General features: G+C 45.9%; 1 protein-coding gene across 7 annotated transcripts; it reads left to right on the top strand.

The window, feature by feature from the left end:
- The first annotated feature begins 13 nt into the window (after nt 1-13).
- Nucleotides 14-26,481, top strand: HEMK1 (HemK methyltransferase 1, mitochondrial release factors N(5)-glutamine). 7 transcript variants are annotated; one of them, XM_032750785.3, is made up of 11 exons: nt 14-224; nt 2,615-2,700; nt 3,497-3,588; nt 4,578-4,671; nt 16,107-16,256; nt 18,258-18,322; nt 20,120-20,169; nt 21,419-21,524; nt 22,245-22,340; nt 24,078-24,191; nt 24,531-26,481. In XM_032750785.3, exons 4-11 carry the CDS (start codon nt 4,579-4,581, stop codon nt 24,565-24,567), a joined length of 711 nt encoding a protein of 236 aa, XP_032606676.1. In that variant the 5' UTR covers nt 14-224; nt 2,615-2,700; nt 3,497-3,588; nt 4,578; the 3' UTR covers nt 24,568-26,481. The 7 variants fall into 7 exon arrangements, with proteins under 7 accessions (XP_032606676.1, XP_012427939.4, XP_072790943.1 ...); XM_012572485.5 differs by having other exon boundaries at nt 2,615-3,031; XM_072934843.1 differs by lacking the exon at nt 14-224 and adding an exon at nt 500-649.

Below are 26,481 nucleotides of genomic sequence, written 5' to 3'. Positions count from 1 at the left end.
GGCGGTGCGCTCGGCAGCGGCTCAGTGCGCGGCTGCTCCTTCACGGGCCCGCCGCGGGACGGGAGGCGGCTGCTCCTTCACGGGCCTGCCGCGGGACGGGAGGCGGCTGCCCACGGCCCCGGGCCCCGAGGCAGCCAGCGGTGCCCCCAGCCCCACTGGGAGCCGGTGGGGCTCCCGCCCCCGAGGAAGCCGGCGGTGCCCCCCGCCGCGCGGGGAGCCGTGAGGTGAGGCGTCGCTGTGCGCGCGCTCGCCTCAGAGCAGCCCCGGGCCCGCTGTCGCCCCTCAGGTGAAGGGAGGCCCCGGCCGTGCCCGTGGTGTTGCGTGTGCAGCGGCAGCTGAGGGGCTGGAACGGGAGCGCCTCCGGCCCCGGCGCTGCTCACTCGGCTCCTTCACCGCCACAGTCCCCGATGCGGCCGCGGGGCTGTGCGGCGCTGGCTCGGCCGGACACTGACAGCAGCTTGGACAGTGCGAGCTCCAGCCCTTGCTCAAGCCTGTGAGTGGGGCAGGGCCGAGAGTGCGAGTGGCCGGGCCTTTCCACAGCCACCTGTGCCCCTGTGAGGCTGCAGGGAGTGGGAGCTGGGGCTGAAAGGACCGAACCAGGAACTGCAGAGGGAAAAGGGAAATCTGCTTCCTCCCTGTGTGCAGACAGGTATTTGTACCAAGAAGTACCATGCAGGGATTTTACATAAGTAGCTGGTCTCCTTTACTAAGGGAGACAAGACAAGGAGACACTGGAGAGGGTCCAGCAGAGGGCAACAGAGATGAAGGGTCTGAACTATGTGTCTTACGAGGAGAGACTGCAGGAGCTGGACCTATTTAGTCCAGAGAAATGAGAGAGGATCTCAAAGGAGGTTGTCAAGAGGGTGATGCTCAGCAACAGGATCAGGTGTAATGACCAGAAAGTAAAACACAAGAAGTTTCACCTCAACATCAGGAAGAGCTTATTTACACTGAGGGTGGCAGGGCACTGGAATAGGCTGCTCATGGGGCTCATGGAGTCTCTCTCTCTGGAGATATGCCAAACCCACCTGGCCATGTTCCTGTGTCACCTTCCTTGGTTGGGAAGTTGGACTAATTGATCTCCAAAGGTCCCTTCTAACCCCAGCAATTCTGTGTTTCTGTGCAAATTGTTTCAGCCGAGGCCAATTAAAGTATTTTCTGCCTCCCTTAGAACGCTAATGGTTGTTAATGTTTTATTCTTTTAGTGTTTCTCTTGTAAACAGGGCCTTGGTGTGGGAAGCTTCCCAAATAGATACTGTAGCTGACAGACTTTACATAAAGGCAAGTTTTCATGGGGGCTGTTTATCTCTCTGCTGAGAGTAATGCAGATGGTAAAAACGGGATCCTTGGGCTCTTAGAGCATCCACCCCTTTGCCAGGAGGTTGGAGGTAAGACAGTCTGGAGATTTTTGCTGCAGGGTATTCCTTCTGCTGCTTCCCTGGGCTGTGTTTGATTTTACAAAGAGGGCAGTGGAGGCCTGACTGTTCCCGGGTTTCCCTGTGCAGCAGGAGCAGGACTGTGGTGCCAGTGTCTGCCAGGCTGGAGCCAAGTTGGTCTCCCCGGCTTTCCCTGCAGCAGCATTCCTAGGGGGCAAGCTGTCAGCTGCTCAGTAGTTGTTTGAGTGATGATTTTTGGGAGAAATTTGGGTAGAGGAGGTTGTGGCCTCTCTGAGACAGTGTTGAAAAGTAGCCATCAATAGAGGAATGGCAATGAATGCTCAGGGAAGCCCATAGTTGCTCCAGGGAGTGTGAGTCAGAAAAGAGAGGGGCCCTCATTTCTCATGGATCACAGCAGGAAAATGTGGTTGTTGTTCTGTTTGTCTCAAACAGTTCCAAGTGTGATATGCAGCAGCTGTTTTGTAAGGTTTCATTTCCTTTGTCTCCTGCAGTCATCTTATTTGTTTTTATTCCCTCTCTGTCTGGCTCTGCCTCTTCTCTCCTTTAAGAGACTGACTTCCCTCTAGCAGTGTTTGCCCTTTCTGGCCTTTCCATCTTTCAAGTGTTTCTCTTCCCTCTATTATGTTATGAGGCTTTTTCCTTCCTCTGCTCTTAACAGTTCAGCTCTGGCTCTGTGCCCCCTTGTTTGCCCTCTGGGGATGGTAACCGTGTGAAACCCTTGATCCATGAAGTCCAGGTCTTCTGTGAGCATCCCTGCCGACCTATGATTTGTGGTTTATGAACAGAGAGAGGAAAAGAAGAAATAATCTAGGAGAGACTGAAGGTGTTCCTACAGGGAAACCAAGGTGACCCATGTGTGGGCTGGAGAGCCAAGGACTGGAGCTGAAGGTTGGTGTCTCAGTGGCTCTCTGGGACCAAGGACAGGCAGGAGAGCTGTGCCTGTGTGTGGGCAGCTCGTTTCTGCCCTGCCATGGCCACAGACTGGCCTCTGACCTCTGGAGATGGGCAGCTCTGGGAAGAAGCAGGTTGCAGGGCTTAGCTGGTTGGCTGTCATGTGAGTCTTTTTTGCGGGTAGTCCTTTTTTACTGGTAAGGTGTGAGTAATTGGTTTTGTGCTTGTGGGCTGGGATTATGGCAAGCACTCTGCATTCTATCAGAGGGGAACCTGTTATTTTGTAGCCTGAGGAACTGATGCTCTTCTTTTGTCTTGTTTTCCAGCCTAGAAGAGCTGCAAATGCTGTCCTGTGGAGAACCCACTGACTGTGGTCAGCTGGTGCTTAGCCAGTGACCTGTGGTAGCACCAGGTGAATCTCAGCACTGACAGATCAGTAGGTGGCAACAGGAACGGGTGTGGAAGCCAGCAACTTCACCACAATGAGATGCCTCACCCATCCACTGCTCAGGAAGTTGTTGAGCCTCCCACCTCAGTGTGTGCCAGGGCGAGGGACTCCAAGGAAAGGTGCTGTCCTCAGTCCAAAGCAGCTGTTTCTGAGGCAGAGCTGCAGTGCAGGACCTGGGCTCATGACTGCCACTGACGTGGTCCACTATTGGCAGAAGGTGTTCGAGACAAATGGCATCCCCGAAGCACAAGAATCCAGTCAATATATTGTGTCGTTTGTCCTGGGAGCAAAAACAGTTAAGTAATAGGAAAAGAGTAAAGTCTGTATGTGCTTCTCACTTTTTTCATTTTGATTGAATCTCTTGCCTTTTTATCTCATTTAGAGGGATTAAAACAACTTATCCTCCCTTATATGGCACAGGGGGTGAGGGGTAGTTTATTATTGCCAGTAGAACACTCAGGAGTCTCTTAAAAGATCTCTTTTGCAGACACTGAAGTGTAACATAAATATCCACCCTGACTTGCCTGATGAAGTGATTCTTAATTTTAATTATTCTGGTGAACCCCAAAAAGTAGCAGAAGAACAGTTGTAAAGGTTTGTTTCTAAACATGCAGATAAGTTCTTCTGATGGCTCTCCAGCTGGTTTCTAGCAGTGCCGGGCAATTGTGTTTGTCAGCATCCTGTGTCACCTGGAGGATGCCTGTGGCAGAGGACCCTCCAGTGCACAGGTGGGCAGGTTTTAAAGTGACTTTGTCTTCAGTTTCAGAGTCTGGATTCCGAAAGCCTCCACACTCCACTTACAGCACTGCAGCAGGAGCAAATCCAGCAGCTGAGCTACAAGCGGCTACAAAGGTAGGAGCATCCTCTTGTACCTGTTCCATTGGAGAGCTTTCCTTCAGCCTAAAAGCTGCCAGGAGAATGGCAGCAGAGGGAAGGAAGCTCAGATGTCAGCTGTGCTGTGGTGGTCTCTCATGGTGATTCAAATGAGGGGCACAACTTGTACACCTGCATGGCCACTGTCCAGTTGGTCAGGCCCCAGCCTGTACTGGTGCATGGGGTTATTATCCTCCACCATTTATATGATTTTATATTACTCCTTGTTGATTTTTATGAAATCCCTGTCAGCCCATTTCTCCAGAGGTCTCTCTGAAAATTTGTACACTTATCTTGTCTGTTAGCTACTCCTCCCAGTTAATTCTGTCACTGCAGGCATGCCAAGGGTGCTCTTTCCCTTCACCCAGACCAGTAAGGATGTTACGGGATATTGATCCTGGGTATTTCACTAGGAATCAGCCTTCATTTGAGCCTTGTGTTGCTGAAATCAGCCTTCCAAGCCTGACTGTTCAGTCAGGTTTCCAGCCCACCTCGTTTATTCAGTTTGTAGTGCATCAGCTTGTATTTAAGGATGTTATGGGAGACAGTGTCAGAGCCCTAGGGAAAATCAAGATGTGGTTTTGGTGCACCTAACTGGTTCATTGTGTCATGGGTGACTCTCAGCTCATTCAGGAGTGATTTCCCCTTTGTAAATCCATGCTGACCAGTCTCAATCACCTTCCTGCACTTGGCATATTTGGACACAGCCTCGAGGACTCTGTTCCATCACTTTCCCCAGGATCAAAGTGAGGCTGACATAAGTAGTTCCCAATTCTAGTGCTTGATAACAAACTGGGCTGTGGGAAGGGAGCTCCCCCTGTTCCCTCAGCATGCACATGCACGTTGCTCACGCAGTTGCTGGTCCTGGGCAGGGGTTGTGGTTAGCAGTGAGGAAAGTGTGGCATGAGGGCGCCCATCGTCACCCAGCACAGTCCCAAAGCGCTCACCCTCCTCTTGCCCTGCTGCAGGATGCCAGTGCAGTATGTGCTTGGAGAGTGGGACTTCCAGGACCTGACCCTGAAGATGAGACCCCCAGTATTTATTCCACGGCCTGAAACAGAGGTATGAATGTGGGGAATGTGGTGGGGGCAGGCTTGGATGTGTGAGTTACACAACCTGATACAATCAGGGCATTGCTGTGAAGGCATCCTGTATGTTGTGAGGCTGCAGTGATGAGGAAATCAGATCACTTCTTTTAGAATGGGGGTGGTTCAAACCTTGTGATCTGGAGCTGATGCTAGTAACCTTTGCCTCCTGCCTCAGAGGAAGGGATGTTGCAAGCTGATGTATCCCTTAATTACACAGAAATCAATTGCCATTGATGGAAGGATGTGGCTTTGCTTTCCTTAGTTCTGCTAATGTAAGGACTCCTGAGAAGTTCAAAACATCTACTGCTACATCCCAGTGGCTTAGTGCATACAGGAATCTGAACATTGTGCAGAGGTTGCCAGCAGAACCCTGCAGCAGTAGGAAAACAGTAATGGAATCCAGAGAGCCTGACGGTCCATGAGCTTGCTGGTAGGAAGTGGCACCTACCTTCTGTCTCATGGCTCCATGGTGGTTTCTGGACAAATACAGGAAACTGAGAGGTAAGTTCTGACCTGGGCTGGAATTAAATGTGACTGTCAGTTGTAAGAATACAAAGGACAGCCATACATGGCGAAGTTAAAACTCCATGTTCCCCAGTGTTCCTACTGCTATGGAAGAGCTTAAGATCTACATGGTGACACTTGCTCTGACAGTAGCCTAGCTTTCACTTTCAGCACATGGGCCATCCTAACAAGGAAACTTTACTAGTCCTCAGGAGGGCTTGGGATTTGCAAGGTGGGTTTTTTGTTTGTTTTTATTTTGGATGGGTTTGGAGTTTTTTTTACCTTCTAAGAATTTGTTTTCTTTTGGAGCCTGTGTTAACTTTTGGAGGTGAAATGGTCTTCATAGCTTGTCTATTTATGAGTTCCAGAAGCTTAAACCTGTTTTCAGTCTAGTAGTCATTTCTTCAATTGTTTACCTGTTGTAATGGGCAAAAGTTAAACAGAAATTTAAGGACAAAGACAACCTGTGCTTCTGTTGTACCCTTTGAAGAAAAGGGTGCTATTGAAATCCATGAGGCGTTCCAGAGCATTTAATAGGAATCAGCACAGCTGCAACATAGACATCCTCTCAAGTCAGGGAGAGGAAGAATATTTAGAACCAGAGTCTTGGTTTGTTATGGGCCATGAGCAGCACTCATGGAGAATCTGCTGGGCCCTAAATCATAGTGCTGACACTTGTGTCCAGAAAAGTTGGGAGCTCTCTGCCTGGTCTGGGTTAAACATAATCATTCTGTACTGGTTAAGTCTGAAGATAGAGCTCCAAGGAATATTTTGCCAGTTGGAGCCAGCAATAGTTGCTTTGTTATTGTCAACAGTATTTCTGCTCTGGATGATCCAAGAGAGTATTTCCAACCTTCAAATCCCAATTAGTTCATGGATGCAATGGGAGCATTGAAATCAGGGAAAACTTGTGTATTCTGCAAGTCAAAATATCTGCTGGTGAGGCTTCCTCTGGAGCTGTGCTCTGGTTCTTCACCCCATGCAGTGCCAGGCTCAAAACAAAGGCCTATTGTGTAGAGTGGAAGCTGGGCTGGCCAATGCTTAAGAATGTTGTTAATTTAGCCCAGATACCAGAGTTTTGTAAAAGCATCTCTGCTGGCCCAAACTGGAGGGCAGTGCTGTGTTTGAAACCAGTTAACATACCCTGGTGCAAAAATTGAGTGTAAACAGCATTACCCAGAATTGTCCCTGGCAAAACTTTATTTGTTGTGTCACTCAACTTACGATGAAGGCACATTTTTCGCACATTTATTGCAGAAGACCGGAAGTTTATTATAATGATTCAGGAATGGAGCTCTGTGGGCAATGGAGAGTTTGCTTGTGATGTGCTGGGGAGGCTCCTGTGACAGGAGAGCCGTGTGGACAAAATCCAGCTAGTCAGCAGCACCTGGCAGGACATGGCTGTAGACTGATGCTGCTTCCAGGAGCTGTGTCCTGTGTGCAGCCTGTGCACAAAGTGTTGTCCAGATCCTTTCCTTCTGCTGGAAAGAAAGGTTGATAATCTGTTTGTGTGATGTGTTTGGGTTGGGCCTTGTCAATGTTTGGTTTCATCAGAGTCATTTCTTTCAGCCTTCACTGGACTTGAAAACTGCAGTGGAAATACCTGCTTTCAGAAATGTTAAAGTTCATTGCATCTGCTGTTTTCCTTTTGTTTAGAATTTGTCTGCAGCATTCTTAAAACTGGTAGTGCTAAAACTTTTCACCAGATAATTTCTGTAAATAATCCTTATTCTTTAGGAAGCAGTTAATTGTTATCCCAGGTTCACGTTTATCTGTGACTGTACACTCAAGCCACGTGTCTTGTTTTTTTTGGCTGAGAAAATGTGACTCCTGAAACTGACTCAGTGCAGATACACAGGCAGCTTCAAAATTTTCTTCCTAATTTTCTGTATGCAGGTTCTGCAGGTGCTCCTGTGTGTTGGTTCAAGTCTGAGAAGGGGAGCCATGTTTATGACACACATGTTTTTCTCTGGTTGCAACAGAAGGGTTATGACTCCTGCTCCCAGCGCCTTGGTAATGGCATGAAATTAAACACAGCACGACCCAAACCACAAGCATTGTTTCAGGCCTGCAGACAGAGACACACGCAGAGAGAGAAGCTCCCTTTTTTAGTTAATTCTGTTCTGTGTGAAATTTGCCCCAATGTCATCTCTTTAGTTCTCTCTGGTAGCTGAGCCTTCTCCTGGTTTGCTCCCTCCGGGAATATTTTTGCAGCACATGTGGCTTTGTTCTTCTGTTCCATGGGAATCTGGCTGGGGAGGGGACAGGCAGCCAGAAGCAGGGAAAGAGCAGGTCCTATTCAAGCTCTGGCCTGCTGGGAGAAAAGCTTTGGTCTGGCTGCTGCGAATGCTGAGTTTGTGAGGGCCTTTGCAACATGGCATCCTCCCAGCTTTCCTCCTGTGGCACCAGAGCCAGGCTTCTGCACTGGGAAATGTTTGGACCAAAGTTATGGGGTGTACACAATGAATTATCTTTGTTAGGCGATTATTGTAATGTCAAGGCATCCCCATCTCAGCACTGCTCCCTCACTATTAATGGAGAAGAAAGATCATTTCCCAAAGCAAGTATTTTTTTTAACTTCTAAAATTTTAGAAGGCCTTGCTGTGGGAGAAATAGGACAAAGAGGAGGAGAAGTCATTCCTTTCTGCCGGGTGAGTGCAGGCTCTTTGATCCTCACCGTGGCTTCCTTAGGGACTTTTGTGCCTTGGTCCCGGCCCCCTCCGAGGGAGTACCCCCGCCTGGTTCCCGCAGAGGGCGCTCCAGGCTCACGCTCGCCGAGCTCCTGACGCTTTACTCTCCGTTATCCCAGGATTTCTGATGGCTCTGAGGAGGCTTAATTTTTCTGTGGAAACAAAAATGGCCATCTTTCGTGCCTCGCAGCTATTGATCCGGGCTCCTATAGCAGATGATGGGAGCAAAATGACAAGAGAAAAGCTGGGTGTGGAAGGGTCCCTTCTTCTCTTGACAGTCAGCAGTAAAGGACTGTCCAAAGCTGGATTTGGGACCATCCTGCTTTGTAATTGCTAATGGATCTGTCCCCCACTGATTTGTTTAATCTTCTTTGGAGTCTGTCTATGTCTGACCTCCCTGGTATCATGTGACGGCAAATCTTGTATTGTAGGTGGGAAAAGTGTATTCTTTGCTTCTGGTGCTGCCTGCTTGTTTAATCATAAAGGAAAACCTTTAGTTTTTACTTAAATCATTCACTACAGCATTTGTACTTTTTAGTAATGTTTTTGTCTATTCTTTTTCCACCTGTGATTTTTAAGCTCTTTTGCTTGTTTCCCGAAATAGGTTGTTTTTTTCCCAGGATAACATGCTTGAAAGCTGAAGTCAATGCTGTTTACTTGCACCTGCCTGTGGAATGGCATTCATTGTGTGGGGTGTTCTGTGAAAGCACTTGAATCAAAGATTGACTCTCAGAAACCTTGCATGAAGTTTAACTTCTAGATAAACATAATCATTAAACTTTCAAGAAAGTCCAGCACACAAAGAAGGGAGAATTGTCTTTTCCTGACCTGTATATGCAAATAAACAGATTGCAAAGTAGGCCTTTTCTCTCTCCAACATTTTCTGTCAAAGCAGTGACACGTTTTCTGTTCCAATCAATGCTGAAAGGAAGCATTGATGCAGAAATGTCCTTTCATTTTCCTAATTTCTTTACCACAGGTGGATACTTCTTGGAAAGGTCTGAAGGTCACACTGTGTAGTGAGTACAGCCATTAATCAAGAGTCAGAAGATTGGCTTTTTTTCATAGTTTTACCTCTGAGCAGTTGTCTTTTCAAGGGAAGGCTGCATCCTCTTTATGTGTAATGGGCTTCCCAATATGGGAAGTGAAAAGGCTAATAATGCCCTGTCTTGACATAGCTTAAGGTTCTTTCTTGAAATATGTGTAGACTTGTATAAGGCATATTAAACATAAATACAGTAGAGCATTATTTAGTAAATCAAAAATTATCTGCTATCTCTCAAAATAGAGCTGTAAGCAAATGTGCTAAAGGTGGAGCACTGCTGTTGTGGCCTCACAGATCAGATTTTGCCCATATGATAGGCAATACTTCATCCATGTGTTGGAGGAGAAAAATATTTTCTGCAGGTGGGCTGTGCCACAGAGGCTGGGGAATGGAAGTCACAAAGGGAGCCTGTTGTTGCTGCAGATCAGTTGGAATTGCCCTTTGAGCTAGGCACAAGTGTTTAATAGGATCATATAGAGAGAAACAAATAGAGCAGCCTGTGCCTTGTGGCTGAGGCACTTGTGCTGCCAGAAGGGCTTGGAGAAGGAATTGGGATTGCCAGTGTCTTAGGGATATTGGCTGTCCAGGAGCACCCACTTTTTGCCGCCCAGTGGGCTGATGGGATCCTTGCATGTGGACTGGGGAATGCCACATGCACGTAGCAGCATTAAATAATGAGTATTGCAGTAGTGGAATAGCTGCAGAACTATTATGTCCAGTTATGTTACTGATTGCTTGAGGAACAAGTGGAAAATTAGATTTGGTGAAAAAACAGTATGTGGACTAATAGGTTGAAAAAGTCTGCCTTGTTGTTGAAGATTGTCTAGTTCATCAAAGACAAGCTGTGGGGTAAATTATATGGCACAGACAGCAGAAATTTGAAAACTGAAGTCTCTCTGGTTTTACAGGCAAGTTTATAATAAGCACTATAAATGCAGGGCAGAAGAAAAGGTGCACATCTCAGCAGAGAGTGTAATTAAATGCTGAAACAGTGTAGCAAGGGTCTATTGCTGGCCACTTGAAAATCAGGACAGAATGTTTTTCCGGACAGATTTCTTCTTGTCCAAAAGGAAATGATGGAAGAAACAGGGTTGTTCCTGGCTGGCTGGCCAAGATGAACTGTGGTGGTAGTTTCTGCTGGCTTCTTATGCAAGAAAACAAGATTCTGCTAGTGCAGAGAATTGCTTCCAAGCTGGTGATTTTCAGGACAGATGAAAAATGGAAATTTAAAGCTAAAAATTGTGCTGAAGGCAGGGAAAGCAGCAGCTGGTTTTTTTTGTCATGCACAAACCTGTCCCCCAGGTTAACTTTTATAGACTTTTTTAATATGTTCTCACAGATCTCTCTGCTGTTAATACCTGTATTTTTGGGGGAGTTTTAATCTCCCTGTTGTGGTTGAGCCTCCTGTTTCCATGTGTTTCCACTGAGTCCTGTAGCTCATCAGCAGTGAAAGCAGGATGTAGGACTAGATCTGGAGAAAAACAAGCTTTAAAATGGCTGTGACAGATGGGACTCAAGGAGATTCCCACATGGGAGGGGGGGAAATCCTTTTCCTCCCCCATGCTCTTTTCAAACCTCCACATAACTAAAGCTAGGGATTAGCAAGATAGACTAGTGCATCTGTCCAGATGCTGTGTCTGGCAGTGATCAATACCTGTATCTGCAGAGAAAGAAAATACCTTTCTTCTGGAGAGGTGTGCCTGGCTAGAGCTCTGTGCTGGACACCTGATGTACAGCCAGGCTACAGCAACTTGGATCCACTCTTGCCCCTCAGGCATGGCTAAATTTAGATGTGACAGCTGTGGTAATTTCTCTTGGGCACGAGCACATATGGGCTGCTGCCTGTTGGTAAAGTCATCCCTGGGTGCTGTCACAGCCTCTGCTCCAACAGATGAAGCAGCACGTGGCATGTGCCCTGACATCCAGCTGCTGTGTGACCAAAGCCAAACCCCTTCCTCAGTACTAGGCATGCTTTGACATACTTCTCTCTCATTGCTAATGCCTAATGCCACCCTTTCTTTCAGGATCAGTGGCTCCTCTGAAGTTACTCAGGTGCTTTGAGTCCCGTGGGAGTTCCAGGGCTTTGATCCCCACGTGGGCCATTCACTCAATGATCCATGTGGGTCCCTTCCAGCTCATAATATTCTGTGATTTTTCTCTTTCCTACTATAGTGCCTACTATTCCTGCCCATGAAGCAGTGGGCTGGTTTGATGGCTTGGTTTTGGAAGTGGGATATTGGCAGGGGTTTTCTAGGGCCATTGCCATGGAGTTGGGTTTCCAGCTTGGCTTCCTGGTGTTTGTTGTGTGCTGATTGGCAGCCAAGTGGGCAAACAAGATGGGAGAGGTGATTGGGTTAATATCAGATCAGGTTCTATGGAAAGTCCTGGATTCTGAGAATAGAAGTTTCTGGAAAGCACACAAATACGTGAAACATTCCCAGGAAGTGTGCAATAGCAGAGAGAAGGTTACCAGGGTTTTCCTGGGTTTTTTTGCTTTTCTTCTTCAGTTGAGTGACCTGGGAATTTAGAGTCTCCTGCTACCCTGGCTCTTACCCCTGGAACCTTGTCTTCCCTGCTTTCCCTGTGGCATGAAAGAAGGGTGCTTGTCGGAAGTAGTTTGTGACTTCCACCCTTGCCTTTCCCATTCCTCACTTCCTCTTGTTTTATTTATTTGGTTTGTCCTTTTTGATGGCAGAAACATATGATGGGTGATTGCCAGGTGCTGGGCTCTAGCAGAGGATCCTCTCAGCTCTGTCCCTGTGCTCGGCTCTGCAGCCAGCCTTGGGCCCAGGAACTTCTGCTGCCTCCTCCCGGCTGTCTTGGGGCTGGAACCCAGCTGAGCCTGTGCTGGTTCTGCCTGTGCTGCAGCTGTGCAGCCTCTGTGGTTTGGGTGCTGGCAGCCCCTGACCTCTCACTGCTTTGTGCAGCTGCAGTTCCAAGAAATGCAGTGAACCAGAGCCCTGGCCACAGGACAGAGGTGGCACCAATAGCCTGTGAGAACAGAGAGGGTTCTGGGGGGAACTGGGGAACTACACTTGTAGGTGGAAGGGTGAGGCAGAGGCTCAGGGGAAGCTGGAGGTGTTCACAAAGTTTTGTATTTGTTGCACTCAAAGAGAAGGTTGGGGGTGGAACCCAAATAAAAGACAGTGTAAACTTAGGGTGAATCTGGCAGTGAAGCAAGATTTCCTGGAATCACAAGGGGAGAACAGCCTGTGAGAGGTAGAGACAAAAACTTGAGAGCCTCTTGAGTGCTGGAAGTTAGGTAGCATGAGAAGCAAATATTTGTGTCCCCTGTACATGTAAAAGCACAAGGTAATCACAGAATGACAGAACAGTTGGGGTTGGAAGGAATCATCCAGATCATCCAGTCTGATTCCCATGCCAAGGCAGGGCCACCTGGTGCAGGTGACACAGGAATGTGTTCAGGTGGGGTTGGAATATCTCCAAGGAGGAGACTTTGTGCCCTCCCTGGGCAGCTGTTCCAGTGCTCTGTCACCATCAATATAAAGAAGTTTTTCCTCATGTTGAGGTGAAACTTCTTGTGTTTTAGTTTATGACCATGCATAAGATTTGCTTCAAGGAAAAACGGGCTACTGAACCTACTTTTCCATGAGACTTCTGTCTCTTCTTCCTGGCTGTTTCAACACCTCTGCTCACCTATCTGTGGAATGAAATATGCAGTCTGTCCCTGCATGCAGGTGTCACCAGCTCCATCATTGGGCTGCCCAAACCATGTAGGGGACCTTCCTTCCCTTTCACCTTGCTGCCATTGCTAGCAAAAGCAGGCAGAGGATTTTAGATTTTTTCTGGTTCTATCTGTTTGCCATTCAGTCCCTTCACTCCTTCCAAAACTGACTTTTGCTGCAGGAAGGAACTTCTTGCAAAGATTAGAGGAGAAACAGTCTTCATGAGGTTCCATTTCCCCATTCTCACAATTCTCACACTGATACCCACGTGTCTGTATACCAGGCTCCAGGATGAAAGTAGTTCAGCCAGTACCTGTAGTACTGGTTGGCAGATTTTTTTTGTTGTAGATTGGGTTGTAACTGACAATAATGACTCATACTGTAAACAATAATTTGAATGTTAGTAAGTCCACAATTGAGAGTTCATTCTACCCTGCGATTGGCATGCTGTGAGCAAATATGGAATTGGGTCACAAAGTGTTTTCTTTTACTTCCCAGTGGAATTTCTGTAATTTCATATCTCAGCCTTCAAAGCTGGTGATCAAACTGATGGTTTAAATGGCTTTTGGTGATGTTGGCATTACATTAGCAGGCATTTGTGCTCTGAATCTGTTCAGTCTGACATGGGGTATCCTACCCAGTAAAGACCCCAGCCTTTGGCCAGTTGCAGTTGTCCCAGTCCCACTTTCTCTGTGCCAGTCCCAGGCACCTCCTTTTAGCACCATCAGCCTCTTTGTTGCTTTTCCCTCTCTGTGGTTCCAGTCAGATTCTTGTGCAAAGGCTGGGAATGTCTGACTTGTCTATTTTGTAGTCTTTGTATGAACACTGTAATACTCAGCCAGAAATATTTCATCTTCCAAGATAAGATTTGAAAGGGGCTCTACTGTGTTCTGCAAAGTGCTGTAATTTATCCATTTCCAGTGGTGATATTTTGGAGGTGATGGTGTGATTGGAGAAGTACAGATTTTGGCTGGATCATTTGCTAAAGGATTAAAAATACTGAGAAGAATCTGATGAATACCATTTCAAAACATTTTTTGATAATTTAATCATTCCTGAAACCTGGTGGCAATGGGAGTGGGATGAGTGGACATGCTCTGTGTAACAGTTGCTGGATTTTCCTGATTGTTTGCCAGCTAGAATGCCTCTTTCTTCTTTGCTGGTCAATCAGGTTGAAAATAATTATTCAGCCTTTTATTGTAGTGAGGTACTAATGTCTGGAAAATGATGCCATTCCTTTAGGTTGTCCCATTATTTTTTATGTCTTTTACTTTTGCACTATTATGGTAAATGTGTATTATGAGAAAGCCAGCCTTTGCCTCAGTAAGAATTGAAATGAAATAACCAAGACAATGAGGTAAGGCAGTCAGAAAGCAGGACACAAAGCCTAAGTAATATCAATGTCCCATTTTAGTTGTATTTTATGTGGTAAAACCTGAAATCAGTCATGTCTAAATGGGAGCTTTGGCAAGCACACTAAAATGCTTTCACTGTGGAATGTGTAAAGTAGGCATTCCATTCAAACCCATCAAGCTTGAAATTACTAATGAGAAACCTTAAGGAAGTTAATAAATGGTTAGAATAGTTCTAGTGTGTGGAAGTCATATTTGGACTTTTGTAATCAGTAACTTGTGCTACTCTGGGAACAGATGGTTCTGAGTTACTGTGGAGATTTCCAGGAAATGTTTGTAAGTGTCCAGAAATGGCTGGTATTTAAAGAAGTGATTTAATAGCCAAGCAGATTTTTTTGTGTGCCTTTTCTTCTGTGGTCTTGGAATCCTCAGCACCTCACCTGCTTTGCCAAAGCAAGCTGTGGTTGCAGTCTCTGGCTCTCTGCAGTGCCTGAGTGTTTTTAGGCTGATTCATCTGGAGCTGTTTGAATGGCCAAAGCCACTTCTCACAGAAATGGGTAGATCAGGTGTTTATTTTTCCCTTTTGCTGTCTGAGTCCTGTAATAGTTTTCTCCAGGTTGGGAGCCTGTGAGACTATTTTCATCCATAATTGTCTAGGAAAAGAATCCCAGAGCATCAGTGAGGAATTTGTGATTTTGGAGGCTGTTAGAAAAACTCCCATGTGAGGGCAATGCCAGTAATGACATGGTGGCCAGGGTAGGGCATTGTGATTCCCAGAATCCTCATCCCAAGTATCTCTGAGTATATTTAGATATCAGTCCCCAAACTTGCCTGCTCCAGGAATAGTTCATCAAAGCTCATCTACCTGAATGCTTCATTTTTGTACCTGTTTGCATCTCCCTTCCCACTTACTGCACATATGAAGTAGCCTGTCATGGAGGATGGCCAACAGCTATGAATCTCTTCAGAGGTACTGCAGCTTTGCACAAGACATCTCTTTTTCTGCAGCCCAGTAATGGTGAGAGATCCAAGGAGAGGCTTCTGCCCTTATGCATAAGTCTGTCCAGTTCAGGCTCCTAACAAAAGCCATTGTAAAGTAAAAGAGAAGATTACCTGCCTGCCAGGACTTTCTCCTTTTAAATATTCCAGTTTATGCCAGTTATTTTTTGTAAATTTTGTTAAGCTTTCTGGATTTACAGGAGAGATCCAAGAACAGCCCTCTCAAGTAGAGAATCCTAGGGAACACCTAGGGCAGAAGGCCTGTGTGTGCTGTTGTGCCCTGAAAGCACAAGGATGGGAAGGAGCTGAGAGCACCTGATGGGCTGTTGATGGACTCAAAGTGTTCATAAGGTTTCCATCTTACAGTTTTCTCCAGTGAATAACAAAGGAAGTTCATGCTGCAGTCAGAGGGAGGCACGTGTGTGCTTTCTTTTTTATCTCATTTTCACAAACCTTAGAAATCTTTGAGACCTCTCCTGCTGTATTGGATTTTATATAACATGGCAAAGGTATTTAAAAAACAAAAGATTGATGTGAGGGAGGAGGCAGAAATAGCAGAACTGCATGTAGAACCAGGAGCATGGATGAAAATCTTTTCCATGTGACTTTATAGCAACAAAATGTAGTAGGAGTCCACAATTTGAAATCCATGCAGGGAATTACTCATTTGGATCATTTAGTAACATTAATTGGCTTGACTGTTCATCTGCAGGTTGGATTACTGGTTTGTATACTGTCAGGAGCTGTGCAGCTGCCTCCTGGTCACCTACCATACTGAGACTGTAGAAATCTTGAGTTTCGACGCTTACAAATTCTGAAAGCCAAAATTTTGGAGTAAATGTGCTCCAGCTGTCTGGTTATTGTTTTTCCCAACAGTGCTAGAAGATTTCAGAGGATCTGTGGGCGATTGTATCCTGAGGATTTGGTCACTAATCAAAGCACCCTGTGGGGCAGATGGAGCTGAAGTGACTTCTGGCATGTCAGTTCAATTACTACCATCTGTGTTTTTTAAATTAGCAACAAAAATACATTGCATTGGGTACAGAGTCAAGAGATTTAAACTTCAGTCTTCAGATCACAAAGGTGTGAGTCAAAACAGCTCCCTTAGTAATTTTGTTTGTTTGTTTTTTTAGGACCTTGTTTCTTTAGTTGTGGAGGAAGAATTTCAAAAATGTGAGAATTCAACCCTCTGTTTCCCAGTTCCTGTTCCTCATCCTGTGATCCTGGAAATTGGCTGTGGTTCTGGAGCAATTGCTTTGAGTCTGCTCTGTAAACTGCCACAGGTGAGCTCCCTTCAGTGCTCCTGGTGCAATAAATGCTTGTGTTAGAGGACAATCCCACTCTGCTCATCTTCATTGAGATGTCACGAACTTCTCTGAAGGAACTTTGGCAGCTCAGGTCTCTGACAGGCTCTGTAAGTTCCTAGTAGGTAGAGGAGGGATATTTGGGAATTGCTCCATCTCCCTGTCTGCAGGAGTAGCAGAGGCATGACCAGAATGAAAGAAGTGAATGTGCCCATTCTTGAGCTGCTGCAGCTCACTAATAATCACCTTACCTTGAAGCACTGGTGGCTGTTGGTTTAAGCTACTAACCTGGACTGAGGACAGGAAGGACTGAGGCATGGGCACACACTCTATTAGATGAATTTATGGGGCAGTCATCTCTAAAAACCACCTTGTTATGAATCAAAAGATCTTGTCTCTAATAAATTGAAGACTAAATGATACAGGAAAGGGATTACCATAGCAGTGTCAGTACTTGGGATCAGTAAGACAAGCAAATTTCACTGCCACAACTGCCAAACCATGTTTTTGTAGTCTTGTGTTCCCTAGTAACAACCCACATCTTCTGAAGAGAGCCAAAAGAGCAGGAGGGTACTGAGATCTGGGTGACCAAAGCCCTTCTTGCCCCTGATTTCTGTGGTGTGTAACATGTTTATGGAGATACTCTTGGTCAAGATGATGAGAAATGAATCCAAGATCTCATTGCCTGTGGTCAAGGGAAAAATATTCCCCTCTCCTCAGAACTGCAGACCAGCCAGTTCCTTCTCAGGAATGAGAATTGCTGTGGCCAGCCCCATCTCTTGTAGAAGTATAAGCCCTGCTGTGTAAGAATTAGAGGTTGATACCTCTAATGGAAGGGGTGTTCCTCCTCCTAGTGACCTAAGAAGGTTAATATTTGAGCTTCATGACTTCACAGTATAATTGTTCTGATTTCCTGAGCTAGGAAAAGAGCTTCATGCTCTTTTCCTTGCTTGTTAATTTAAAGAGCTGTGTCAGTCTGTAACTCATGACAGTCCTTTCCCAGCCCAATCTGCTGTACCCAGGGAAATAAGGAGCCTTGACTGATTAGAATTAGTGGTAGCCACCCTCACAGCTAAGTGGAGTTACACTCTGGGTAATCTCCTTACTGTTTGAGGCAGAATTTGGCACTAAGGTACTGAGAAAACAGGAGCAGTTTTTCATTTATGGTCTCTGCTGTGTCCTTCACCTTAAGGGTGAGCTTCATGTGTGTGGGTGCTGGCCTGGGACCATGACATTAATTCCCTTAGGAGTGATGGCAAATCATACTGTCATCTCCAAATGCAAAGCAGTTTCTTCAAGCATGTGTCCTCTGTGTAAATCCTGCCAACATCTCTGCTTAAATAAATATCAAGCATAGCAAAATCAAGTTAGGCCTTTGTCTGTGGTTTCCCCAAGGTCAAACAAGGTCAAACAAACATTTGTGGACCCCTGTCTCTTACCATTATGCTTGAGAACTTTTAAATACCTGACACACAGTCAAGTACATGCAGTCAATACAGGCAGTGAATCTGTCTAAGGACTGCAGTGGAGTAACTGGGTAAAAGGTGTCTGCATAACAGATGGAAAATGCCAGAATCTGTGTCCAAGTGGTTGTGTTAGTTTCAGGAGGGATCCTGTCTGTGCTAGGAAGGATGAATCCAACAACATGACCTTCCTGCAGCCTGTGCCTAGCCCAGACTAGCCAGAGTGTTGAGTCTCACCCTGCCAGGAGCAGTGAGGTGTCAGTGAGGTGAGTCACTGTGGCTCTGTTGTTGTCTGTTCTGGTGGGCTGCAGAGAGCCTTCAGTCACCTTAGTGCTTTACACACATCACTCGTGATCCCAGCTATGCCCTGCATGCATTCCTCAGGAGCTGTTCCTTTCAGGAGCCAAGAGTGAGCAATCTCTTGTCAGTTTTGATCTTGTATGTTTGGCAGAACATGTCTGCTCAGGAATCTTGATAACACCTGCTTGGTGGGGTTTGTTGTTTTTCTCTGTTCCAGAGCAGAGTCATAGCCATGGACAAAGAGGAGGCTGCTGTGGATCTCACCAGGGAGAATGCACATAGGTACAAGACCACATATTACTCATTTTTTTGTAAATTGTTGCTTGAGAAAGACTAAGAGTCATCAATACTTGTACATGTGTATCATGTTTATCACCACTGGAAACCAGAGACTGTTTAGTTGTTGAGCTACTAAAGTGTTAACAATTCAGAAAAAAAAAAAAAAAGCTTAAGTTTACAGGAGTGTTTTTCTTTGGCTTGTGAATGTGCTTTGCAAAGACAGCAGCCTAAATAAAGCAGTGGTACTCACATGGTGTTTTCAGAGTGTTTTTTGGTAACTACTCTTACCCCTGTCTTTGAATTCAGGAAGCTCAGGACTGAAGTAGTAATGTTAATCATTTAGGTGGTTAAGGACAAGTATACCCTGAGCCTTTCTCTCTCTGGCTCCCTCAGTCATTATTGTTGTGCTTGTTTCTGTCCTTGCTCCTCCAGAAATGCTCGCACAGTCAAGTAGCACTTTTCCTCTGATGTGCTGCGTGGTGTCCCTCAGCATCCTTCCTGCAGTCTTGGTTTGGTGGGAATGGTGCTGCTGGATCCCATGCAGTTCAGACACCTGTGCTGTGGCAGCATGGATGTTCAGAGCTGCTGGCTCAAACACCTTGTGCTGAAGTCAGAGAGTGTCTGTCCGGTTGTCCTTGTCCTTCCTAGAGGCTCCACTTCCTCAGCTGCTTCTTCTGTCAGGTTGTTCTGGACTGTCACTATCACAGGGAGCCCCAGAGCTGGAATCCCAGTATGCTTCTGAGTCTCTGTAGGCTTTGTCAAATGAGCTCCAGATTGCATTTTCATCCTCAGTAACTGCTGGGCCCTAGGCATTAATTAGAGTAATCTCAGAAAGAATTCCTGTTGCTATTTCTCATGGAGTCCAGTACAGCTGTGCATCGCAAGAGGTGCTCATTAACTGGGATTTCTGTCTACAGCCCAACATACCCCTCTTCTCCCAAGCTGCTGCCAGCACTGGGGGTCTACTTCTGGTGCTGGCTGCACTGGGCTGCATTTCTTCACTTCTTGCAAGTCCCAGCTTGTGTGTGAGTCTGAAGAGCTGAGTAGGAACAAGCCCTTCCCAAACTGGTCACCTCACTGTTACCCTTTGCCTCCTATCTCAGTTACAAAGAATGGGGAGCAGAGGTTTCCTCCTAATGTGTCAAACCAAATTCTGTTGCAATTTTTCATAAATATAATAAAAGCTGGACAGATCTTTGTCTCCTTGATAATAACTCTGGCCTCTGGGGAAGATTGTCTTGCTTATTAACATTGCTTGTTGGCTCAACTGTGGATGAGGGAGTATAAATGTCATGTCAGAGAGCTTCATATTTCTCCATGGGTATTTTCATTGTGTCTTTGTGATCTTGTCCCTGGCATGGTGCCCTGTAGCTCTTGGGAGAGAAGCCAGCAGGATAAGCTGTGTTACTGCTTGACTGAGCCCAGCTTAGATCCTGCCTGCTTTTCAGAGCTCCCTTATCCCAGCTGTGTTCTCTAGATGCTTGGATGAATCCTAGTGGATCAAGCCCAGTGCCAGATCCATCCGGGCACATGGCACACAGTGCAGGAATCCCTCCCTTTCCTGATACCTGTGTATCCTGATGGGGCAGGACCACAGCCCTCAGCAAAGGGAGTAGAACTTGGGTGTAAGGCCACTGGTGGAGGAGAGAATATGCTGGGAAGGTCTTGGCAGTTGTGAATGTATGTGTATCAGATAAAAGGTGCAATATTTAATGACGTGTTTGTAAAATGTACTGTTCATGAACACATATACACCTCCTAATCTTTCTTCTTTCTGTTGTTGCATCTGGAATTTTACAGGCTGCAACTCCAAGAAAGGATTCGCATCATCCACCAAGATGTTTCACACAGTAACTCTTTTCTCTGTTATAATCCCCTTTGTCTTTTTCCCTTTTTGTCTTTGATGGGTGGAGGGAGGCATGAGAGACAGCCAAGGGACCATTCTGGGATGTAGGCAGCAGAAGAGTATTGAAGTTAATAGAGAAAAGGTCAGTAAGAAGTGAGCCGGTGAAGCTTTTCTCTGCAGAGATTTCCAGGGCAGATGATCAGCTGACATAAGTCTCTAATTGTATCAGAAAGTTAATTGTTCCTGAGTTTAGGTGTCCCAAGGCTGTATCTGAGCTGGGAGTCCAGGCACCCTTTACTGTTGCTGGGGAGAGACAAATATATAGTGTAATTCATTCCATGCTGACATGAAGGCTTTATATAAATATGTCCATGCCTGTCTGTCCATTGATGGTAGAGGGAGCCCATATATTTAGCTTAGATTAAATGCCCAACTGTATTCACCTGAAATTATGTTAGTTGAACCAGGAAAGGATGCTTTTCTTCCCCAGAGCCAGTTGAAACCAGTTAAAACCAGCATTTGGTGGGGCCTCTCCAGTTAGGTCAGTAGTGTTTGGCTGTTTGTTAGCAGCTGTGGAGCCAGGAGCTGCAGCACTGTGGGTTCATTAGCACAACTTTGACACTTGTTTTTGACTCTCTGCTACCTCTTAGAGCTGAAAGCCCTGTGCCAAGAGGCTGCCTGAGGACAGTGCCACACTCACGTGGTTCCATGAGGTTTGATTCAGGGCTGGCCTGTGTCAGACAGCAGCAGGAGTGTAGGAAGCTGCTCCTGGTCTGCAGAAGAGCAGCCCACTGTTGTTTTTGCTGAGGGGCCCTGGCTCTGCAGCTCATTGGAGGTCCTGCTGCAGCTCTGTAAGCTCTGTGAGGAAGGATGTCCATCTGCACAGCCAGTCTGAGCTCCCACATAGGCCTTTGTGGGCTCTCCGAGTTCTGGTTGTTGCTTTAGATCCAGGTGGGCACAGAGCTCCAGGGCATCAAGCTCCTGTGCTTTTTAGCATGTTTTGTTAAGCAGGCTCTTGATATGAAAAAATGATACCTCATCTGTGCTTTCCTTTGTATCACTCTTGCACTCTTGGGACAGGGAACAAGGCACGCTATTGCAGAAAGAAATAGAATAAAATTTTGTCATCGCAAAGCAGAGCCAAAGACATTTACATGTGCCTGGAGACAGTTTCCTGGGGGAGGGTCTTCACACTGATCTTCTAGGGAAGATGCTGTGGTTGAGAGCTGCTTGTGATTCTTTTTCTTTTCTAGGTTCTGCCAAACAGCTGCTGCTCTGGGGCCCCATAGATGTCATAGTCAGTAACCCCCCATATGTTTTCCATGAAGACATGGCTTCCTTGGATGCAGAAATCCTCTGGTAATAAAACAAAGAGATTTTTCCTCTCCTGTTCCTTGAAGTAAGGTTTTCTGTCTGCTTCTTTGTACTACACACAGTTGCAAAACATGCAAATGTAATATACACATACAAAATATAGGTGTGTTTATTTGGGATATAATAATACAGGCTTACTTTGATACTGCTTACAGGCCTGAAACAACATGGAAATGTTTTAAAGATTTATTAAAATAGAAAAAGTACACTGTTTGAAATTAGCAAGTTCCCAATCCAAAACTGACTGTCATGCATGTGAGAAGAAAGTCCTGACCCCACCTCTGTACAAGATGTGCACCAGAGCAGGTTCTGGCAGCTGAGCTTTCTGCATCCCAGCTGGCTCTGCTGAGTTAGCCACAGCCTGAGCTGGTGTTTGGCATGGATCAATCAAGCCCTTGCTGTACAACACCCTTGCTCTCTGGCCAGCTTAGAGAGAACAAACCTATGTGTTGGAACTGTGAGATCCCAGCTACAGTTGGCTCCTAATTTTCAGAAATACTTCAGGGGGTGATTTCTCCTTGTGCTGAATGTGGGATTTCTCAGCCCTGTGGTAGCTTCTCCCTCCCTGTATTTCCCATATAAGGGGTGAGTGCCGTCCCCTGCTCTGGAGTTCCGGTGTGTCATGTGCCCCTTTCTTTGTGGGGTGATGCATTCTCAAGGACCACAGGAACTGCTGTCAAATGTCTTTCTCTTCCCACACTCCAGCTATGAGGACCTTGATGCCCTGGATGGGGGAGATGATGGCATGAGAGTCATCAAAACAATTCTGGCTTTGGCTCCTTCTCTTCTGAAGGTTTCTGGGTAAGCGCTACAGTCTTTTGAATTTCATATCTTTTATCCATCCACTTCTGTAAATTCTGTTCTTCCCTGTATGAAAACAAAACAGAGGGAAAATAGTTGCCAAATTGTCCCCTCATTGCCCCTGTTAATAACAGCAGTTTTTAAAATGTCATGTGTGTAAGCAAAATTATCTTGAAATTGGTTAATAAAGTGGTGTGGGGCCTTTCCTTGGCTGTTGGTGGCATTTCCTGGTCATTAGTGAAGTGAGAATCTTTGAAGGTGAAAGCAGCAACAAAAAGAACATGGAAGAGAGCAGCTAAGAAGAGTGCAGAAGGCAGGGGAGCTTTCTAAGGTGAGTAACTGATGGAAGGAGAAGCAATGGAGAACTCTTTGAGGGTGGGTGTACATCTCCACTTCCCTCCCACCCTTTCATTAGGGGAAACTTCTTTGTTGTACCAGTATAGAATGCTGAATATCCCAGGAAATAGAAGATCAGTTAGGGATAGTTTCTTAAATGTTTAATTTCTCCATTATTAATATTCAAGATTGATTGTTCCTATTCTCTATCACACGGGATCCATTTTGAAGATCAACATGCTGATACCCAAAAGTCTGAGTGTACTGTTCATGTGCCAGGGCATTCACGCATCCTGTTGAATACTCATGACATTTGGCCACCATAAGAGTGGTTGTTGAAAATCTGCTGTTTTGAGAAGAATGGGAATATTGAGAGGCATAGTGCATGCAGAATTCATTCCTCATGCTTTGCATGACCACAAGACAGAAGATGCGTCTCAGAATTTCCCAGCATTAGAGACTGGTCCTTTGGGGTTGTTTCTTAAGGCTATTTCTTTTCCTTCTCTTTTTGCTTGTTTAATAAGTCAAGCCCCCATTGAGGAGTGGAAGTTTTTTAAAGTCAGGAATAAGATCCACACCCAGCTTGTAGTTAGCCTGGTGAATTTGTAGGGAGTATTCAGTGTGGGATGTTTTAAAGTTCTCAGGAGAGCATTTGATGGGGTTTGGCCTGTGTCCTTAGCCTGCTAAACATGCCTCTTGCTGTGTCCCAGGCCATAACCAGCTCCATCACTCCCCATGCCTGTGAGCTGGGGTGGTTCTGCTTTGTCACGGGAGAGAACATGGGGATGAGCCAGTGTCATAAAACCTGGCAGAGATGGAAATAGCCCTGCAGTACCCAGGCCTGGTCCTGGTGCCCTAACAGAGGTTATTTGATCAGTTCTATGTAGGCCTGAATTCTGGTGTTGTTTTCATAACTGATTTATGGAGACATTTACTGTGGAAAAATGTGTGTTCGGACTTGTATTTCATGTCTCTTGCTGCTTATACACAGAGGGACTTCAGGCTGCCAGGCCAGTGCTCAGTGCTCAGTTCCTGCAGCATAAAAACTGCCTTCTGCCTTTAAATCTTTGGGGGGTTTCAGAAACACATTGCTGGTGGTATCTCTGGGTGAGCTTCAGAAGGGCTCATTACATTTCGATACAGGGCTTTAACTGCTCACACAGAGTACCATGAGAATTCCCCCCAGGATCAGCACTTTCTCCCCTGAAGGAGGCAGCTGGGATCTGCATCTTATGTTGACAGCTATGATCTGGTTTAGGGTTGTTGGATTGCACTGTGTTTACTGACCTTTTCATTTCCTGCACTGCTCAGAGTCATACAGAAAGAAAGATCTTAATTTTTATCAGTGTAGCAACCTAAATGTGCATTTCTCCAATTCTACTCCCAAATGTGTCTTTTCAGGAGCGTGTTTCTGGAAGTTGATCCCAGGCATCCAAATATGGTGGAGCAGTGGCTACAGGCACACCCAGAATTACTTCTCACACTCCGTGCCATTCACAAGGACTTCTGTGGCAAGTAAGTCTTTTTTTTTGCCTTTGCATTTTTGGAGGTTTTGTGTCCTTTGAAGAATATGTCCCTGCACCTTTATGTACTGAGTGAACTCAGAGCAGCTTCACAGCTGAAGCCAGTCTTTGACAAAATAGGTGCCCCCTGGTTGTATCTCAGCCTTCTGATAGCCTGAAACAGCCTGGCAAGTGTTTGAGTCAGAAATTCTGACTCAGGTGAGCATTTCTGATGGGGTGACTGGCTCTGGTGGAGTTATTGCCATTAGAAAGTTACTGCTTTTATAGGATGGAGGTAGAGGCACATTGTCCCTAGTGAGACTTAAAGCTCTGATCTTTCTTTTTTCCACAGGCCTAGGTTTCTGCACATCCAGAAACAAAGCAGCTGACAACTGTGTCAGATGTAACTCTCCTTGCAGGATGCTTTTTGCTCTGGAGCCCAGCTGAACAGCTGGTTGAAGACTCTTTCTGCCTTGTGAAAGGAATTCCATTCCCCAGAGTGCTGGACTTTCCATGCAGTGACAGACCCCTCATATCCTGACACGGACCTTAGCCAGAGATGCCGAAGTTCAGCTGAGCATATGGAAGTGTTTCACCTTCCTCAGGGAACTGCATGAAACATTTTAGTCTGCTCTGCTAAAGTGACTCAATCATCTCAGGACCTAAGATAGAAGAGTTCACAGCTCCAGATTAAAAATACAACTTCTCAACGTGCCAAATCACCCATTTGGCCTAGAAAGAATTTAATTATATTTTTTAAATTGGCCTTGAGATGCATTTATATAAAATGTGACCAGATGGGGTGATAAGCTCAAATCCTGGCTTATACTGGCACATGGATTTGCAGGTATAACAGGACATAACTGTTGTGCACATTTCAAATGCAGTTCTGTTCCAGGGTCCTGATGCTCCAATAGCAAAGCAGCCTTTGTTTCCCACTCCTGCTGAGTAATTGTCCCTGAAGGATCAATACACATGTTACAGCACCTGAATTTACAGCCCTTGACATTTGGTGGATGCTGCCAGAAATGGTCAATGCATATTAATAAAGACAGTGCTCCAGACCAGGGTCCTTAAAAGAATTTCACTGCAACTATTCAGAGATGCTGGCAGGCCTGAATAAACATCTGGCACCCACACTTTGCTCTGACAGTGATAGAAATGCCTAAATTCCACATGAGACATTTAATTGCAACACTTCAAAGAGAAGACCAGTGTCACTACTCTGCTTTAGCAGATGGAGAAGTTGAAAAACAGGAGGTGAAATGACCTGCACAAAGTTTGACAAGCTGAGTTTTGAGTAGGACCCAGTCTCCTGACAGGCATGGGAGTAGCTGAGGCCTGTCTCTTTGGGAAGGATGACTCAGACTGGGGCTGCCTGAAACAGCACTGAGAAGTCCCTAAAGTGGACAGTCAACATCATGTCAGTGTGAATAATGGCAGGATTAATTCAAGCTCCTGCTTGCTGTTGCTGCTGTTTCCAGTGGTGCAGGTTCCCTTCTGGACCATAGCTAGCCAGGAAAGGAAGGAAAGCAAGCCAAGGAAAGGGGCTGGTCTGCCAGTCCAGGTGGAAGCAGTTGCTGGGCCAGTGCAGGTGAGCACTCAGGAGGGGTGGGAGCATCCAGACAAGGCCCTGCTGTGTGTTGTGCCAGGGAGGAGCTCTCAGGCTCTGTCCAGGCTGGCCTGGACAGACAGAAGTATCAGGCAGGACGTGCAGCAGCAAACTGAGTCTGTTGGAAGGCTGCAGCAGGTTCACAGGTACATCTATTCCCTTTCCCCTCTACCTCTTCCACACTCTCACTCCTCAGATGAGTTTTCTCCATCCCCTTCACTCCTGAACATCGGCCCTGCTTTCCCACAGACACCTGAGCTCTCTCTGAGAACCAGCACTTGGGTCCATCTGGAGCCTTTCCCCACTCACAGCTCTGTTCACAGACTTGCCTTTCACCCACTGTACATCTCACATTACATTTGTCCACTCCAGTAGTTTACCGTGTCCTTTACACTCTTTACTTGAATTTGTGAGTCTTCTCTGGCCTGTGGTACCTGCCCTGGTTAAACACAGTAGAGGAAATCTAGGGAAGGAGGGAACAAAAATAGATCAGTTAAAGTACACTTGAGCACAGGTTTGGAAATACAATTTCAGTCCAGCTGATTTCAGGCCTCCTAGAGCCATGAGTACAAAGTACAGTCAAAGGGTGGTTTGTGTGATTGTGGATTTTTTTTAATAGTAATCTAGGGGCATTAAGTTCAGTTTGTCAGACTCTGTTTAAAAATTAAATTTCAAGAAATGAGTTCTCAGA

This window comes from Taeniopygia guttata, chromosome 12 (genome assembly GCF_048771995.1).
Source record: "Taeniopygia guttata chromosome 12, bTaeGut7.mat, whole genome shotgun sequence".
Lineage (NCBI taxonomy): Eukaryota > Metazoa > Chordata > Aves > Passeriformes > Estrildidae > Taeniopygia > Taeniopygia guttata.
This window is presented reverse-complemented; position numbering and strand designations above follow the sequence as displayed.